Below are 19478 nucleotides of genomic sequence, written 5' to 3'. Positions count from 1 at the left end.
AGCAACCTATCCTGAGTCAAGGTCTGTCTTTCGGAGTCGGTAGGTAGTCTGCCGGTGGTCACCCATCGTCTTCTTGCTGCTGTTGGATCCATCCATCACGTGATTGTTCCTGCATACCCATTGGGGGTCCTAGATTGGATTCGTCCTGAGTAGCAGCCGTGAGCACGGCGGCGGTGAGGGCGAACGGCGTCTCTTCCCCTTCTAATTCGTCGTCTCGTCTCTTCCCCGGAGTTGCATGCCGGATCCTGGAGAGGGCGTCAGCGTGCACATTTTCTGCTCACCTTTTATAAATGATCTTATAGTTGAACTTGGCCATCTGGGCCACCTATCGCTGCTCCAGAGCCCCTAGTTTGGCATTTTCAAGGTGGGCCAGCGGGTTGTTGTCGGTTCGCACCACCACCTCGGAGCCCGCCAGGTACTCTGCGAACCACTCCGTCATGGCCCACACTACCGCGAGGAGCTCAAGCTTAAAAGAGCTGTAATTGTCAGGGTTACGTTCGGAGTCATGAAGTGATTGGCTACCGTAAGCGATCACTCTCTCCCAGCTGTCTTGGACTTGTGACAATACAGCCCCTAGCCCGTGGAGGCTCCCGTCAGTGTGCATTATGAACGGTTGCGAGAAATCCGCATAAGCTAACAACGGGGCACCAGAGAGTGCAGCCTCAAGGTCTTGGAAGGCTTCCTCGTGCGGTTGTTGCCACTGGATTTTCCATCCATTCGCCCTGGCAGGAGCCCCCTTTAGCAGGTCCTGCAGGGCTCGGCGTGCAAAATTCTTTACGAAATGATGGTAGTATCCGGCCAACCCCAGGAAGGACCCCACGTCTTTTACCGTCTCGGGGGTAGGCCATCCCTGGATGGCGACAACCTTTTCCAGGGACGGTCTAACGCTCTCGGCAGAAACAATATGCCCCAGATATTCGATCTGGATGCGAAACAAGTAGCATTTCTGGGGTTTTACCTTCAACCCGTACTTCTGCAGCCGGCCGAGCACTTTCCCCAACCGCCGCAGATGGTCCTCAAACGTGGCGGCATAGATGATGATATCGTCCAGATATATCAGCGTGGCCTCGAAGTTGAGATCTCCCAGACACCGCTCCATCAGCTGCTGAAAGGTCCCCGGGGTGTTGGCCAGCCCGAACGGCATCCGATTAAATTCAAACAGTCCCATGGGAAGAATGAACGCCGTCTTGGCCCTGTCTTCTTCTGACATCGGCACCTGCCAGTACCCGCTGGCCAGATCTAACGTCGAGAAGTACGTCGCCTTCCCCAAGGCAGATAGGGATTCTTCTATATGGGGCAGCGGGTACGAATCTTTGATGGTGCAGGCGTTCAGCTTCCGATAGTCCACACAGAACCGCAGGGTGCCATCCTTTTTGCGAACCAACACGATGGGAGCTGCCCAGGGGCTCTGGCTTTCTCGAATGCCCCCCTTCCGCAGCATTTGGCTCAATAAAGTTTTCACCTCCTGGTATAGCTGTGGAGGAATTTGCCGATATCGTTCTCAAATGGGGGCCGTTCCTGCTGTGGGAATTCCATGCGTGATGGCTGTGGTGCATCCAAAATCATCCTCGTGCCTGGCGAATATCTCGTGGTACTGTCCTAGTAATGTTTCCACCTGGAGAAGTTGGGCTGGAGTCAGGCCAGAGAGTTCAGCCCGCATTCTTTCCAGGATGTTTCGGCCCTTTTCCTGGGTCGAGGACTCGGCAGTCTGCAGGGTTCGGATAGTCACTGCCCAAGGGTCCTCGGGTTGCACCCTTACTTGGACCGCAGAGGCTGGCAGCACTTCTTGCAAAGGCCTCACCAACTTGGCCATCTCGACCCGGGGCTTTAAGACAATGTCTTTGTCTTCTAGGTTGACGCAACGCACCAGGACGGTCCCTCTATGCACAGTGGTCAGGGAGCGGGCCACCAGTATGCCAGGATGTAGGCGTTCTGAGTAGCACGGCTCCATCTGCATCTCCATGCCCTCCAAAGGTACCGGGGCCCGAATAGGCAGGGCCACCACTGTCTGCCCGGGGGGGCACGAGCAGGGGAGCCGCTGGCACGATTACTTTGCCCAGTGCCTCACCCTACTGGCAGTCCTTGAGTACTCGCGCCTCTCGCACCAACTGCTGGAAGACCCACCCTTGGGGCGTGCGGGAACCCCACTGTTTCAGGGTCTCTTGCGTGGGGTCATTGAGAAGTAAATTGTCGAACTCCCGCAGTATGTTCATACCCAGGGTGACTGGATGTTTGTAATTGGGTTCCACTTGGGTCAGGACCACTCCCCGGCGGCCGAGGGATTTGCCACATAGCGTCATCTGCATCCAAACCACTCCGGCGACAGGGACCGGTAGTTGATTGGCGGCTACCAGTCTTATCATGGACCCCCACTGGGGTCTCGCTGCCTCGGGAAAATGCTGCCGAAAGTAAGTTGCAGGCATGGTCGTTTACTTGCGACCCCATGTCCACTAGGCACCGTACAGCACGGCCCTTAACCTCTGCCCATACCACAGGACACTTTGCGACCAGATCTTCGGGACTTCCACCACCCCATGTTGTGGCTTCTGGCTCAGAGCGGCGTCCCCCAGCCCGGAGCCCACACCGCGGACACTCTCGTGCGAAGTGGCCCAGCTCCCCGCACTCATAACTCCAGGGTTGCGAGGGCCGGCTGCGCCGGGCATTGCGAGGCCTCCAGGGCCCTGGATTGGAACTAGGCCTCCCAGTCATGACCTCGGTCCTTCTTTTCACTTTGGCCAACTCGCCCCTGATGTTCTTTCATCTCTTCTATCCATTGGGGCTCCCCGACAACGTTCACAGAGGCCTCCCACACTCCGGACCTTCCCCGTGGGGACCGTCAATCCCTGCTACTGCTCTCGAGCACGAGCCTGACTCCCCACCTCAGAGAAAGTCATACGTGGGTTCACTCGGACCTGCTCCCATACTGCCTGCTTTATCAAAGGGTCCCGGAGTCCAGTCACTAACAGGTCGCGTAGGGTAATGTCGATGGGTCCTACCCCTACGCTGTCCTTCCACTCGATGGCCGTGTATAACTCCTGGAGGACATTCTTATACTGGGTGATGGTCTCTCCCTCTCCCTGCATACGACTGAACAACCGGGTCCTCAACTCTCCCACATTTGTTGGATCTCCATGGGTCTCTTTCAGAATCCTCAAGACCCTAGCAAAGGTGTTGCGGTGTCCCGGGGGCCTCAACATTACTGAATCCCGGGCCTCCCCCTCTAATGCCATGAGAGCTACCTCGGCTTCCAGGTCAGGGGTCATTGGATGCATTCAGAAGAGCCCTCGCATCCTCTCTGTCCAACTCCACAGCATGGTGTTGGAGCCGGAAAACCTAGGCAGGTTGCTTAGCATAGCCCCCAAAGAGATGCTGGAGCGGAGGCCCTCGTTATTTGCGGAGTCTACAGCCCCGCTCTGATCTGGGGTGCCGTTGTTCGCGCTCGGAGACTGCATCCTGCTGACTATGCCAAATGTGGTCATGGCAGGTATGCGGGATGCAGTGACGAGACGCGAGATGGATTAAACTTTAGGTAGAAACTTTTACAGATAGATGTAGGGCTATCCTAAGCAACCAAACAAAATAACAGCAATTGTGCTTGCAGGGACCAAATACAAGAAAACACTGATTATGAGAACACGACTACTCCGGCAAAGGCCGGTCACTACAGGGCCGTGGTATGGCCGACTAAGGCTCCTTAGTTATTATGTGTCACTTAGCCGTCCTGACCTCCCTCTGTGTATCGTTCGGTGGTGCTCCGGCGTTGCAGCCGCTGAGCCCAGCCGCTGAGGATCTGGCGTAGTCTTCGGGCGTTCCAACACCCAGACGAAGCAGGGGCACAACAGGCCCTAGAAGATTTCTTTGGCAGAATGTCCCCCCAGCGGAGGTAGCGGGATACCGCCTGGGAGTGGGAGAGTGGAGGCAGCAGCCCCCGGACAGGGGAGGGCAGCGGTGGTGCTGAGTGGCGGTTGGTAGGCCACCGGTGCAGCCAGCGGCTGCACTAGGGGACCCGCGGAGGGTGACGGCCCGGCCCCTACCACGGACTGGAGCGGGGCGGTGGCGGCTGCGGGCGGCAGTGGACAAGCCGCGGATGGGAGTGGAGCGGCAACGGCTGCGGGCAGGCCGCAGCCGTGGACAGAAGTGAGGTGGCAACGGCCATGGGTGGCTGCGGGCAGGCCGCAGCCGCGGACTGGGGTGAGGCGGCGACGGCCGCGGGTGGCGGGGAAGCGGCCGTCTTCTGTCGGTCGGCTTGGCGCCATCTCCCTGTGGTCCACTGAGTCTCCGTTCTGTCGCTATCCTCCTTTCTGGTTACTGCTGGAGGCTCTTGCTCCCGGCTGTCCCCACAGTATCCTGCTCCTTCTCTCCCGTTCTGCTCACTCACACTGACTGGCGTTCCCCGCCCATTTTATATAGGCTCCTCCTCCAACAGTCCTTGAAGTCTCAGCGGTCCATCCCCTAACTCTGCTGCCCGGAAATAGACCCCCTAGGAACCTAGATGACGATCCCCTTGGTTCCGACCCGGACACTCGGCGGGGGCCCCTCCTCCTACAAACACACTGCAAATTGTAAAAATAATGGAAATAGACTTTGAATAATATTACACTATGAAGTAAATAATGACATCTTGCATTACAACTTCTTTAGTGAGTGGCTACTTTATTAGAGACACCTGCTCCTTCAAGATTGAGGTTTCCCTGTATGGGACTGAGACACATGATGCAGGATTTAATTGCAGCAAGGATCATACCTACCCATATAAATGTAGGCTATCAACCCAGGAGAAAATTCACATTAGGTTAGGTTCCCAGCAAAGAGAATCGCCATATTGTGGCTGGTGGGCATACATGAATTGGCCAATTTATGTTCTACGTATCTTTGTTTTTTTTCTTTTTTCCACAGCAGTAATGCAAATCTAATTTCATGTTTGCCTGCTATAGCGCTACAGAGTCCTACTTTATTTGTTAGTTTAGATGGAGGCGGCTACTCTTAGTATGCACCTGTACACACCTATTTTTTGGTTGAAAATGACTGTAAGTCTTTGATATTTCTATACAAAGGTGGAACTTGTCTTAACATGAGTTAGCTATACCAGCAGATGACCAGTTGACGCAGCGTTGTAAGGGTTCGCTTACACAATTAGATTGTCGTTTAAACAATGTGATCGTAGATCACGACCAGCAAGTGATGTCAGATCAGACAAGTGTTTATACAAGACGAGAATCGTGAATGAAATAGTTGAATAGTGATCATTCTTTCTGCCCTTCTAATTGTTGAATGAGAGACCAATTTCCATTTACATTACACTGCCTTCAAAATTTGAACAAGAATTTTTTCGCTCCTTTAAACGATTTCATGCATGAAATACGCGTTTTTGGACACATCGTTCAATCGCTCAACCCATTCACATTACTCAATTATCATGAACGATGGATAAGTCGTTGATGTAAGGACTGACGGATTATCGTACAGTGTGAATGGGCTTTATGCGAAACAAAAGTAAGACTCCAAGCAAAAAAATTGGATCCCTGAGCTATGGAAAAAACATTGCCTGGTCAGATGAATCCAGATTTCCATTGCACCATACTCTATTATTTTGCTCCCTGGAAACCAAATACTAAGAGGCTTTATTAAAGGATTATAGGAGACATAAATGACTTACTTTCTAGACAGCACGAGTGGAATTCTATGTAGAACTTGGTGTGACTCTTGGTGTAGAGCGTCGCCTTGCAGTTAAGCAGCTCAATGTATCCTTGTACATCAGATTCACCTGGATCTGAGAAGCAAGCAAGAGTGAAACACCACTACTATGATCAAAAATGCAACCCTGTTAACACAGTCCAAAAAAAGTGCTACTAGTACAGTGTCCAAGAAGACATGCAAGTTTTATTATTGTTATGCCTGAGCCAGGAAGAGAGTTTATAGGACGTATATGAGAGGTTTAAGGCTATGTACACTTTTGTACATTTTTTGTTGCTCATTTGTTCCCTAAATGCAAAGCTAGGGAGTTTTTCAAACAGTGTTCATTAAAGTGAATCTGTTACCAGGTTTTTGCTATGTAATTCGAGAGCAGCATAATGGAGAGGCAGAGACCGTGATTGCAGCGATGTGTCACTTACTGGGCTGCTTGATTTAGTTTTTATAAAATTACTGTTTTTTTCAGTAGGAGATTATCGCTATAAGACTAGTAAACCTGCTTCCAGGTAGTCCAACCACATCCCCAGCACTGATTGGCAACTTTCTGCCTATGTACAGTGTACAGTGAATCAATGACAGGGGAGGGGTTGTACAGAGCTCAATCTACAGAGAACTGATAGATCTGCAGCAGATAAGACTGTTTCTAATAAAAACTGCAGCTAAGTACCGTATATACTCGAATATAAGCCGAGATTTTCAGCCCAAAAAATTGGGCTGAAAGTCCCCCTCTCGTCTTATATTCGAGTCATATACAAAGGGGGTCAGAGGGGGAGGGGGGGCGGGGGTGTCAGGTCATACTTACCCGTCCTGACGCTGTGTCTTGAAGCCCCCAGCTTCTCCCCGTGCTCTCTCTTCCTGCCTTCAGCGGTCACGTGGTGCCGCTCATTAAAACTCATGAATATGCGCATATTCCTGAGTTTTAATGAGCTGTACCACATGACCGCTGAAGGCAGGAAGAGAGAGCGCGGAGAAGCTGGGGCCTCAAGACACAGCGTCAGGACGGGTAAGTATAGCGATACTCACCTGTCCTGCGTCCATGGCTGCTTGCTGCTGTCTGTCATCGGTCAGTGACTTCAGACAGCAGAGGGCGCGGTGACGTGGTTAGTGCGCGCCGCGCCCCCTGCAGTCTGAACGTCACTGACTGATGACGTGGCAGATAGCGGTGAGCAGCCATGGACGCAGGACACGTGAGTATCTCAGGTGCCAGCAGTGACACCGGCACCTGACACCCAGCGACGGAGAGGTGAGTATGTCTTTTTTTTTTATTTTTACATGCAGCAGCAGCAGCATGGGGGCAGCATATGGGGGAACAATCTATGGAGCTTCTTCTGGGGTCAGCATATGGGGGAATAATCTGGAGCTTCTTCTGGGGTCAGCATATGGGGGAACAATCTATGGAGCTTCTTATGGGGGGCAGCATATGGGGGAACAATCTATGGAGCTTCTTATGGGGGGCAGCATATGGGGGAACAATCTATGGAGCTTCTTATGGGGACACCATATGGGGGAATAATCTATGGAGCATTTCCCACCCTAGACTTATACTCGAGTCAATGAGTTCTCCCTGTTTTTTTTTGACAAAATTAGGGGGGGTCGGCTTATACTCAGGTCGGCTTATACTCGAGTATATACGGTAAATGAGGCATCCCTGGGATCAGAGTCTCTAATCCTACTTCATACTGTTCTTAGATGGGTTAGCAAAAATCTGGTAACAGATTCCCATTAAACATGTTCTATCATATTGCTTATGCAGTGTCTAGAAGTCCTATATCTGAGTATTTTTATTTTTCAAGAATGTTACAATGAGGACTTGCTCCTGGTTCTGACACTGTCTTTGTTCCCCCCACTTCTGTCAGTATTAGGACTACACAGATCTCCATAGAATTTAGAACACAGAAAATATCTCAAGGAGTGCAGAGAAAACGGGCTACAGAAAAGGAGATGAGCCATAATTGGGAAGTCGGTGGAGGATGAAAGCTAATATACGAGCTATATGAACTAATGAATATGTGGTGCCCCTGAGGGTCCAGTCGCCACAGAGGTACTGCACCTCATCCAGAGGTGTGGTATCCCACCCTCAGGTAAGGAGGGAGCACCAGCCAGGACTCTAACACTTGCACCCAACACACACCAGTTCAATCAGGGCATCTGGGTGTACCCTGCAGGAGGATGGCCTCATCCCAGGCTGGCTAGGAAAGGCTGTTGGTAGGAAAGTGGGGAAAGGTAGAGAAGGGGCACAGCTTGGTGAGTGGTGTGAGAGGTGACAACCAATCAGTGACAGTTAGTGGGAGGAGTTAGTGGTGAGGTAAAAAGATTGTTCTGGAACGATCCAGTCAGTCAGTGGCGGATCAGTGGAGGGGCAGGACGGACGTAGGAAGAGCAAGGGTCCGAGAGGCGTGAGGAACATCTGAAAGAAGCTCCTGAACAGAGAAGGGGTACTTGGGGCACGGGAAGTGTGGAAGCCACCCGTGGTGCCCGTATCCAGTACTGGAGGGACCAGGCCGCAGTGGGGGAGCTGGCCCCTGAGACTAGTGGAGAACTACAAGGCTCAGCTAGCAAACCGGAGGCTGAGGTGACTTCAAGTACCTCAGTCACATTCACAACTATTCCTTGAAAAGATAGCCATAGAGGATCCCGGGGCCTTACTCACATCGCCCGACAAAGTCCGCGGCTGCTGGCTTAGGGAAACTGGTTGTGAAGGCGCGAAGTAAAAGAAGTGACAATCAGCGCAGTGAGACGGCCAGAGGAAAGGCAAACATAAAAGGGAGTCTTGGTGGAGTGTTTCCTGACCTGCCTGGGAGTTGGCTGGACCCCTCACCCAAAGGACAATGTACCAAGCGGGCACTAGTGCACAACCGTGAGTAAAACTCTGAAACTTCACCCAGCCGTGTCCCTCGTGTCATTTGAGTCTCGCCTGCCCTACACCGCACGCACCACCACAGTCACCAACTTAACCGTTAAAATCTTGGCTGCCCCGGGACAAAAGCTCTGCCTGTGGAGAGCTATAACAACTCAGCTGCATCATCAGTCCTGGAGGATCTGTTCTGCCGCGCTGGTCACTTCTGACTGGAAACCACAGGTGGCGTCACGACTTCATTTCCCTACCATTTTCTCAATTACCATCATCTTCTTCATTTATCATCTTTTACTGGATGCCCAGGGCCACGGACCGGGTCACTGCCACCGTGACACATCCCCTTTAAGAACCTGACCGGCAGGGTACCGAGTAACCCACGGCCCTGCGGGGCGCTCCAAATCCTGCAGCAGCCTGGTTACACACAGAGCTCACTTCCAGCCTATATTACTGGGAGAGGCTTTCCAACAAGAGAAAAATCTGAAACATGAATCCGTCTACAAACTACTATCATGAGGTCTCGAATGAAGAAACAAAGATTACAGACGGTAACTTAGTGCAATTTTATTATGTAAAGTTAACCACTAATAAATGTGAAAATTAGATCCATGGTGTCTTTAGTCTTTAAAGAAGAGAAATTTATTATTATTCCCGGTTTGAGTGTTTGCACCAGTAAAAGATTGGAGTAGTAGAGTGGCTTAGTGATTGGCATAATTGCTTTGCATTGCTGAGGTCTTGGGTTTGAATCTAACCATCAGCGTGGAGTTTATAAGTTTTTTCCTTGTTTCTGTGGCTTTTGTCTGTGTTTTCCTTCCACACTCCTAAAATTGATGTGCATGTCGAAAATTTGGAAACTAGATTGTGAGCACCATTGAGGTCAGCACTGATATGAATAGTGACAATCTCTGTACACTGTGGCAGAATATGTTGGCACAATATCGGCAATGCGAACTAAATATATTATTAAGTCACTAGGGACAGTGAGTAATATCTGTGCACCCTTGCTATCCCAGCTACCTGGATTACTTCTGATGGCAAAGATGCCGGGGCCATGTGCCTTGCTGAGCTCCTAAATCAACCCTTATCTGTCCTTTCCACCACCCAGTGAAGTGGGGAGTTGTAGTGTATAAGAATACACAAACCAGACTACAAGGGAAGACGTACAGGGATAAATGAAAATACCAATCATACAAATATGCACTCACAAATGTACTGACAATCAATGATGTGGGTGGGGTTAGAATAGAACTCATCATTCAGAAAACTGGTAAATCTTCAGCAGATAAAACAGTGATTTTATCAAAACTGCAGCAAGGAACCAAGATTGTGATACTTCTCTGGAATCAGGGTATCTGCCCCTACCTAGGATGGGGTAGCAAAAACCTGGTAACACATTCCATTTAACTAGTTACCAGCAGTAGTACAGTCTTATTAAAATAATTTCCCACAGAAAATAAAAAGAACACTGACATGTCCTGACACCACAATAAATCATATTTGATAACCCAAAGTTTCCTTACTGTTTTTTGAGACGAACTGGGAAGTTACGCCAACTTGGAAAGTAGCAAATACAGGTGAGTGATCACTGGTAGTTATATCTTCAGTGCATCCTTCAGACAAAAACATATGCAGAGAAGTTACGGATATGCAAAGCACAAAACAGCTCTGCTACCTACATCACGTGCTGTATAAATCTAGCTGAGAAGTATTTAAAGGGAATCTGTTAGCCCACACTTACGGTATGAAACAAGCCCAAAATCTGGTAGGTAGAGTTCAGCAAATTATTTTCTAGGGTCCCGATGTAGCGGCCATATAAGTAGTCCATATCCCGCAGATAGGAGATCTTCAAACATCTTCCTACCTGCTAGCGTTCCTGGCACCTCTTCTGATTAGTAGACCAGGTACAGCAACATGCTTCTGTCATGCCTCAATGATGACGGTGCGCCAGGACTATGAATCAGAAGGGTCCCTGGGGAATCTGGATCAGAGTCCTACAAATTGATTTGCTCATCTCTTCATGCCCCTTTAAAAATCGCTCCTTAGGTGTTCTAATCGCTTCCTCCGTTTTACAGAAACTGAATTTCAATCAAATATGCTAATTAAGGTGCTCAGTGCACCCTCTGTGTGGCCGAGAGGCTCAGTGCACCATTCCGCTCACTAGTTTTCTATGCTCCAACCTTCCTCCCAGGTTAGTGACAGTGATGGATTGCCTGAATTTTCTGTACAGACAGTGGTTGCTCTACACAAGCCAGGACTGTCAATCAGCAGTGTGGGAGGTGGGACATGCAAATCAGGGCGCGGAATCGTGCACTGAGCCTCTTGGCCACCCCAAGGGTGCTCCTAGCAACCTAATTAACACAGTGTCGGACTGGGGTGCCAAGGGCCCACCAGTAACATCAGCTCCAGGGCCTCCCTCTCATCTACATGCAAATATGACTTTATCTTCATTCAAAAAAAAATCTATGGCTATAAATTGGCGTGATTGTTGCTGCCATTGCCTATATATGGTGAATCTAGTGTATCGTGGCAAATACTGCTCATATAAGAGGGTGGTGGCTCACTCCTGCATGAGGGCCCACCGGAGAATTCTCCTGTTCTCCTGTGGGCCAGACCAAGCCTGAATTAACATATCTGATTAAACTTCAGTTTCTACAAGATGTAGACAGCGATTAGATCCCTAAATGATGTCAGTTTGGGCTGACATACACTCGTTTAAGTGTTATTTCTATCTTATAAATCACTTTTTGATTTGTGATTATCAGAAAAATTTTAATGAGGCCCAAAGGATTACAGTATTAATTTAGCATTGATCCAAAGATTTCCCTATTTACTTGCCTTGGAAAGCACTAATGTCAAAGAAAAAAAATAGTGAAGGGGCCACAGCCCTAAACCAAAACTGCAGCACTAGCCACTTCATTCACAGGATTGATAGAAGGTGTAAAGCTCAAATCGCCTCTAATAACAAAATGATGGCCTATCCTAGCACTAGGCCATCACACAAGTGTATATATAAACAAAATCGGCCGATATTCAACCAAAAAAACATGAGTTTCACCAGTATGGTCATCCATATGGCATCTGTTTTTATACATCAGCAAAATTTACAGGAACGAATACAGTTTCCTGTATTAAGAATTGCAATGTATCTGTATAATTGGATACAACATGTATGAACTGGGTTTTTTTCTGCACTCATAGGCTTGAATAGGCAAGTCTCATCTGATACTAGGAAGAGAATAGTTCATGCTGTTTTGTTTGTTTTTTACATTTGATCCATGTGAATAAATGGTCATCTGAACATAGGACCTACTGAGTAACGTTGGTCCGAGTGGTGTCAGTTTTTTTCCATGGGCAACACTAAGACTGACAATATCGTAGTGTGAAATGAGCCTATAAGATGGGAATAAGTTAAAGGAGATTTCAGGGCTCTAGACAAATTTCTGCTGTCACTCAATGTGACTACAGATTGCGGAATAGTGGCAGTGTGCAATGCATACACTGTCATGATTTCCCTGCATTACCAGTGCAAGTGGGTACTGCAGACATGTGATCACAAGTACGGTACCTGTATAGTTATGGTTATGTGCCAACTAGATTTTCTTGCGCTTCTTTCAATACACTGTAAGGAGGGAATGACAATTGACAATCTAATCCATACAGACCGTAACTATGCAAATCGCAAACTTGCGGTCACATGACCTCCCCCCAACTTTGCTAATACAGGGGAATCATGACAGTGTCACAATATGTCAATGAGCAGTCGCATAGAGCAACAGAGCAGATTTTTCTAGAGGCTGGAAAACCTCTATGATGGAAGTATCCTGTACCAAGACTTTATCTAGCATAAAAACACTTTTTATAGACTTCTACTAATCTGTTCTTTCATTTTATTAAGCCACCGTTGTTACTGTACTGTTACATGTACTAAAATGTGCATGCTTTTAAAAAAACTAAAAAATCATCAATGCTGACATAGCGGAAAAAACAGTTATATAATACTACACAGGTGCATCAGACGGATTCACACGGCCGTGTTGTATATCAATGGATGCTGCCAATATTCCTAAGAAAGCAAATGCAATGTACATTTCTGTGTTTCAGTCTTATACAGTCATGGCCTAAAGTTTGGCCACCCTCAGACAGTTCTCTCCTCCTCTTTCTGTTCTCCATGCTTAGTAGGGTACATACAGACACACAATGTAAAGATGGAGTCAACTTTTCCCCTTTCAGGTGTGATTTTCATATTGCCCACACCTGTTACTTGCCACAGGTGAGTTTGAGAGAGCATCACATGGGTGAAACAAAGTTGTTTACCCACATTTATGGAAAACAATTTTGTCTGGACCATTTTGGGGGTTTTGTGTGAAATTATGTCCAAATTGTCTTTTTTTCTCTTTTTTTGTGTTGCTCCAATACACACAAAGAATATAAACATGTATTACAATGTGTAATTGCAATAACTTTCTGGGAGAAATACTTAATTTTCTGGAACAATTTCAAGGGTGCCAACACTTTCAGCCATGACTGTACATGTATCTTGCAAAATTCAGGTAAAATATAAGTACGTACCATATGATTGACATACAACATGCATCTGAGGGTAGGATTTCCATAGCACCCTATCACACCAAGAAGGTAAATTGTATTTTATCTAAAAAAAAAAAGAAGAAAAGATACATGTGATAAACCAATGGTGATCCATTGCGTCGAGGAGGACTCATTGGAGCCAAAGCGCCCTGGTTTAATGTACTGACAGCAGCATCTAGATACAGTGCGTTACATTTTGCCTTCCACCTTTATCCTCATAATTTGTGTTGGTTAACGAAGAATAACCTCAGAAAATTTTTAATATGTAATGTTAAATTACACTTTTCTAGCAAATGCAGCACATTTATTGTGTATCATGTCCTTCACTTGCAGTCACTGTATCTGTTGTGTCTGTAAATTGACCATTAATGACAATATTATTATAATCTACCATTATTCTTCATGAATATAACCCCTATGTGCCGATTACTTACTCCTGTTGCTTTCTGCTTTGTGTAGCAATAACGCTCTCTTGCTCCTCGCTCATAGCGGTACGTTGGGGGAAATGTGATCTCTTCTTCATCTGCAATGAGTGATAGATCTCTTAACATATTGGACATATATACTCTAACTTAAACATGCTTCCCACTATGCAATATCTCTATTTTCTTCTGGGCATTGGTTTGTCCTACTTTCTAATACAGAGGTATTACATGTTCTCCTCCTGCTTATTCGCGCAGCCTTCCTAATAAATTGCACGGCTCTCGCGTTCTCAGTATAAGGGTTGATAAAGGAGCGTGTGACCGGACCTGTCCATCAATCACCCCAACTAAAGAAACTGCTTTACCATTTGGGGTGTTTTTCAATTAGATGAGACTGTTGGACAGGTCGGGGGATTCAAACCTTTTGTTCTTAGAGGAGATACGTAGTTTCCAGTTGCCTCCTGCAGTAGCCCTTTGCTCTGCACATGGGCTGTCAATCAAGCCATATAAGGTGGGATAAAGGTGTGGAAAGGTTAATTTGACTCTGCAGCATCTCCACCCCCTTGACTAAATAGCACTAATTAGTATACTATCTGAGCGGTCATGAAGCTTAATTTTTGATATTTTTGCTAAAACGACACATTGACTTGGGATAAGATGTAAAGAGATCTCTCGTGATGCTTGCACTTTGAGTAATAAGGGTACTGGGTCAGATTTGTCACCGATTGCGTGCGGGAAGTATAGAGCGGGCTCAGGAGCTGAACCTGCTTGGTACTGAACTGATGCTGACTGTGTTGCATCTACCTCTAATTGCAGTGACCAGAGCAATTTCTGATCACTGATGTTTAACCATTTAAATGTTGTTGTAAATCACTGACAGCGGCATCAAAATTGTGCATCGTTCATTGGACTCTCTGCAATGCAATGCAGCGAGCCGATTAAGTTTTTTTGGGGGCTGGACTCAATTTGAATGTGTCGTAAGTGAACTAAAAATCTAAGGCTAGTTTCACACTAGCGCTTTTGATCGCAACGACGGCCTGCGCACGGCCGCCGCTAAGCCCCGCCCCCTGCCGCTCCTCCACCGGTAGCTCCGCCTACCGGCGCATGACGCTGCATGCGTCCTGCGTCCCCTATCTTTATCACTGGGGGCGCAGGCCATGCGCGCAGTATGCGTTTGGCGGCACATGCGTCCTTTTGACGGTGCGCCGACCTGCGCCAAACGCAACCTGCTGCAGTTTGGTTGCTCTCAGCGCACCGTCAAAAAGGCGCATGCGCCGCCAAACGTATACTGCGCACGGCCTGCGCCCCCAGTGATAAAGATAGGGGACGCAGGACGCATGCAGCGTCAAGCGCCGGTAGGCGGAGCTACCGTTCAGATATTTTTTACCTAAGATATACATATTTTTTCAATTTTTTTTTCTAAAATGTTGTGCTGCCTTCATTTTTTTGAATTATATATATGTATATAAACGATCTATAATATAGATAGATGGATAGATGATAGATCTCTTATGTATGGACAGCTTTATCTTAGTGTGTTTTTTAATTTCTGACAAAAGAACCAATTTGCTCCTTATTTTAAGTTGTCTTTTGTAGTTTAGTTAGTGTTCTGATTTTTTTTCCCCTCAGTGTGCCTTTTCCAGAGGTTTTGAACAAATTCAAGAGATTTTAGACAGATTCATAAAATGCAACTTTTTAAAAATAATTTCAGTCTCCCCGAGGGATTTTATTTCAGCTCATTTTTTGCCAAATTTTGTGAAACATGCAACTTTTTACACTGAAGAGTTGCAAAACCAGTTGAATACAGAAAAATAAATTGTAGGCTCTGCGCCATTTTGAAGAAAACCATTATTCAAAAAAGAAAAGTGTCTTGAAAAAAAATTCTACAAATTCGCAACTAGGGTCTATGACGGACACAGAGGAGGGTTGACCACTAGTGATGACCAAATATGTTTGCATAAGGTCTTATCTGAGTTTGCTCGGGTGCTGAGTGTCTTCGGCATGCTCGAAAAATATGTTTGAGTCCCTGCGGATGCTTGCCTCGTGTCTGTTCGACAGCCGCAACACATTCAGGGATTACCTGTTTGATAGGCAATCCCTGCGCGAGACATGCAACAGCATTTCGAGGTCACTCGGTTAGCAGACGAGCATGCTCGGATAACACCTATTCAAACACGTTCGTTCATAAATATTGACCGCTTGAAATCAGAAGCCGAATCTGTAACTACGTGAAATGGGGGTTGTCTTTAAATTTAGAAGATTGCCTGAGATTACTTACTGAAGTGGAGAAAGACTTGACTTTCCTTACGTTCCATATTTAATTGGTCATTGGGCAGAAGTTCTTGGTGTTGCTGTAGTTTGATCTTGTGAATGATATTTTCTGCCTCCTATTAATTACACAGACAAAATAGAACTAAATTGGTCTGCTAATATATAAATCATGTACTAAGCCTCTATATCCAACAAGTACACAAAACACAGTGTTACAGTAACTTAATGGCTTGTGGACTAATATAATGATTCCAGATTCAGAGCTGGGGCAGATCTGGCTGCCATTATCTATACCGCTTACACTGTTCGGTAGTTGAACACGATAATTAAGATCGCCGAGCCAAAAAAGATGAGTAAATCGATGTGAGATGTTGAAAGGGCTCAGCTTCTTGTCACCCAGGACCAGGAAACGCAGGATGTTAAAGTAATTCTGCTTTCTCCTAATTGAGAGAAAACAACAGATGGACGGATTATGATAGCATCCTGTCTCTCCACAGATACCAGCTCCATTAAATGTGACATGCACTGCATTATATAGAAAACTAGGAAAAATATATATTTAAAAAAAACACATTTACGGCGCCTAATAGACCAGCGTAAATTTGATTCAGTAGGTGGGGTTCCATCTAATATGTTTATACCAAGGGGTCATAATGAGTGCTCCCCAATTAAAACCAGACAATCAGCTGAGCCAAGATATATTGCATTGCCCACCTCTCTGCTGCCCTGACTTTTCAAAAATAGGTCAATAAAGGGACTGTTAGCACAGAATGACTGTTCAAACAAAGTACAGGCGCTCGGTGCAACCTTGGTGTTGCCAAATATTTAAGTGCACCTTCCCACCTACTTGTTTTCCCTCTATTTTCACCCTCCACTCTCTTCTTTGACTGACAGCTGTAACACTATTGCCAGTACCCCCATTTTCCCGGGATGTAGGGACGCTAGCATATTCACTGCTCCGGCCCCATGGTGTGGTCCCCCCTTCTGCTGGCATGTCATCTGCATGTGCACACCACACTTCCTGGCAGCATGCCTAGTGGGCACGCATGTGCTCCCACGTTCTTAACAGGGCAGCACGTGCACATAATAAAATGCCCCCTAGTCAATGGCTGTGAGGCCTTTAGTATCAGAGTACACCTGCGAGGTGGCTCCCAGCCAATAGCTGGGAGGCATCTTGTATAAAAGACTCACCCCCCTGACACGAAGCTAGAGCGAAACGCGCGTCGGGGACCTGCGCCTTACAAGGTTGTATGTGTTTTCTGTATGCACTCTGCACTTTATGGTCAGCAGACATGTATGGTCATAGTCTGGTGGTGTAGATTACTACATCAGAGTCAGCTGGTAGTTCATTCTACATAGAAGTCTTACTCTATATATTACACAGGTCAACGAAAAAAATTTTTTTTTCTGGTGTCCAAAATATTTTAATGAATTTGGGGTATTTTTGGGGTGCTGATTCTGAATATGTCATCAGTTTTGCCAGATTGGCTCAAGTTTTTGAGATTTTTGGTATCTTATTTATAGCACTTGTTGGTAAATGCGACGCATCTTCTCATTAATTTCTTTGGATTAGTACTTGAACTGAGCAGTTCTCAATATAGTTTTGTGTTAATTAGTGTTCTAAAAGTTTGTTCATAGCTTGATTTTTGCACTAACTTTATGTTGTTGTCTGTTTTCCAGTGAAAAGCATGAACTCATCATGAAGAAGTTGTCTTAACGATCCAGACTCATTCTGTTACATTTGTGGTGAATATACACTGCCAAAACATAGAAGAAACATAACAGACTTCGTAAAAAAAGTGTATTTTGCCTATTTTGGGGTTATGCTTGGGGACCAAGACAAGTTTTGGGCACCACACATAGTGTGCAAAGCATGTATCGAATTATTACGAAAATGGAGCAAAGGACAAAGAAAAAGCTTCAAATTTGGTGTTCCAATGGTGTGGAGAGAGCCAAAAAATCATCATGATGACTGTTATTTCTGTGCAGTGCAAGTGCAAGGATTCAATAAGCATAAGAAACGAAAATGGGAGTAACATGGAATCTGCAAGAAGGCCTGTCCCTCATTGTGAAGATGTGCCTGTACCTGTGTTTACCATAAATAACAGTCATCATGATGATTTTTTGGCTCTCTCCACACCATTGGAACACCAAATTTGAAGCTTTTTCTTTGTCCTTTGCTCCATTTTCGTAATAATTCGATACATGCTTTGCACACTATGTGTGGTGCCCAAAACTTGTCTTGGTCCCCAAGCATAACCCCAAAATAGGCAAAATACACTTTTTTTACGAAGTCTGTTATGTTTCTTCTATGTTTTGGCAGTGTGTATTCACCACAAATGTAACAGAATGAGTCTGGATCGTTAAGACAACTTCTTCTTGATGAGTTCATGCTTTTCACTGGAAAACAGACAACAACATAAAGTTAGTGCAAAAATCAAGCTATGAACAAACTTTTAGAACACTAATTAACACAAAACTATATTGAGAACTGCTCAGTTCAAGTACTAATCCAAAGAAATTAATGAGATGATGCGTCGCATTTACCAACAAGTGCTATAAATAAGATACCAAAAATCTCAAAAACTTGAGCCAATCTGGCAAAACTGATGACATATTCAGAATCAGCACCCCAAAAATACCCTAAATTCGATGAAATATCTTTGGCACCAAAAATGCTGTTGACCAGTGTTATAGACTCTATATTGGACCTCTGCCTGCACACTGTTGCACTTTGCAAGGTATATATATATATAACAATATATATATTGTTCGCAGCACGGTGGCTCAGTGGTTAGCGCTGCAGCCTTGCAGCGCTGGAGTCCTGGATTCGAATCCCACCAAGGACAACATCTGCAAGGAGTTTGTATGTTCTCCCTGTGTTTGCGTGGGTTTCCTCCGGGCACTCCGGTTTCCTCCCACATTCTAAAGACATACTGATAGGGAATTTAGATTGTGAGCCCCATCGGGGACAGTGATGAAAATGTGTGTAAAGCGCTGCGGAATATGTTAGCGCTATATAATAATAAAGATTATTATTATTATTATTATATATGTTAACTTTTTTGATTTGAGCACTGGTCTTCTATTATGAGGGACTATATGTTATCTACAAATATGCACGCTGCACTTTTCAGCATTAAAAGCCACCCGTGACTATCTTTTGACTGATATGATAGTATAATTTAACTGGGCCATTGCTAACTATACTGGATAATTCCTCACTCAGGCTATACTGCATACATTTTGGTAGTACCAGAACACATTTTACTGGTAACTATATCTTTCCTGTATAGGATATTTTCTTGGTACCATATGTCTGTGTTATAGCACCTTTCTGCAGATGTATTTTTTCTATCTTCATGCTTGCAGAGTGACTTTTAGATAAACACAATTTGAAGCAATTTATATATACTTTTTTCAGTCACTGTACTGTTAGATGAGTTTATATCTTTATACTGAATGCTCTTTCTTGGTGTTTGTCTGCCATGTGGCAGTGAATATATACGTACATTCTCCTTGTAAGGCTGCATTGGACATGTATCTCCTTTTAAAGTGTTTTTATGTTTTTGGCATAGTGCATTAATAAAGGCTATTTATTTTATGGCATAACTTCCTTTGTCGTGTTGGATATATTGTTGCATAGAAGTGCC

At 45.8% G+C, this 19478-nt stretch overlaps 1 protein-coding gene across 2 annotated transcripts in view; it reads right to left on the bottom strand.

Moving 5' to 3' along the window:
* INPP5D (inositol polyphosphate-5-phosphatase D) overlaps positions 1-19478 on the bottom strand; it is a 221960-nt gene that overhangs the window by 48977 nt on the left and 153505 nt on the right. For both annotated transcript variants that reach the window (XM_073581251.1, XM_073581250.1), the window contains exons 15-20: positions 16127-16265; positions 15833-15941; positions 13567-13655; positions 13115-13196; positions 10066-10155; positions 5657-5770 (exon numbers count right to left, since the gene is read on the bottom strand). In XM_073581251.1, coding sequence (XP_073437352.1) covers positions 5657-5770; positions 10066-10155; positions 13115-13196; positions 13567-13655; positions 15833-15941; positions 16127-16265 — 623 coding nt within the window. The remainder of the gene's footprint in view (positions 1-5656; positions 5771-10065; positions 10156-13114; positions 13197-13566; positions 13656-15832; positions 15942-16126; positions 16266-19478) is intronic.

This window comes from Dendrobates tinctorius, unplaced genomic scaffold, assembly GCF_039654945.1.
Source record: "Dendrobates tinctorius isolate UK_male_01 unplaced genomic scaffold, ASM3965494v1 ptg000069l, whole genome shotgun sequence".
In the NCBI taxonomy this organism is placed as follows: Eukaryota; Metazoa; Chordata; class Amphibia; order Anura; family Dendrobatidae; genus Dendrobates; species Dendrobates tinctorius.
This window is presented reverse-complemented; position numbering and strand designations above follow the sequence as displayed.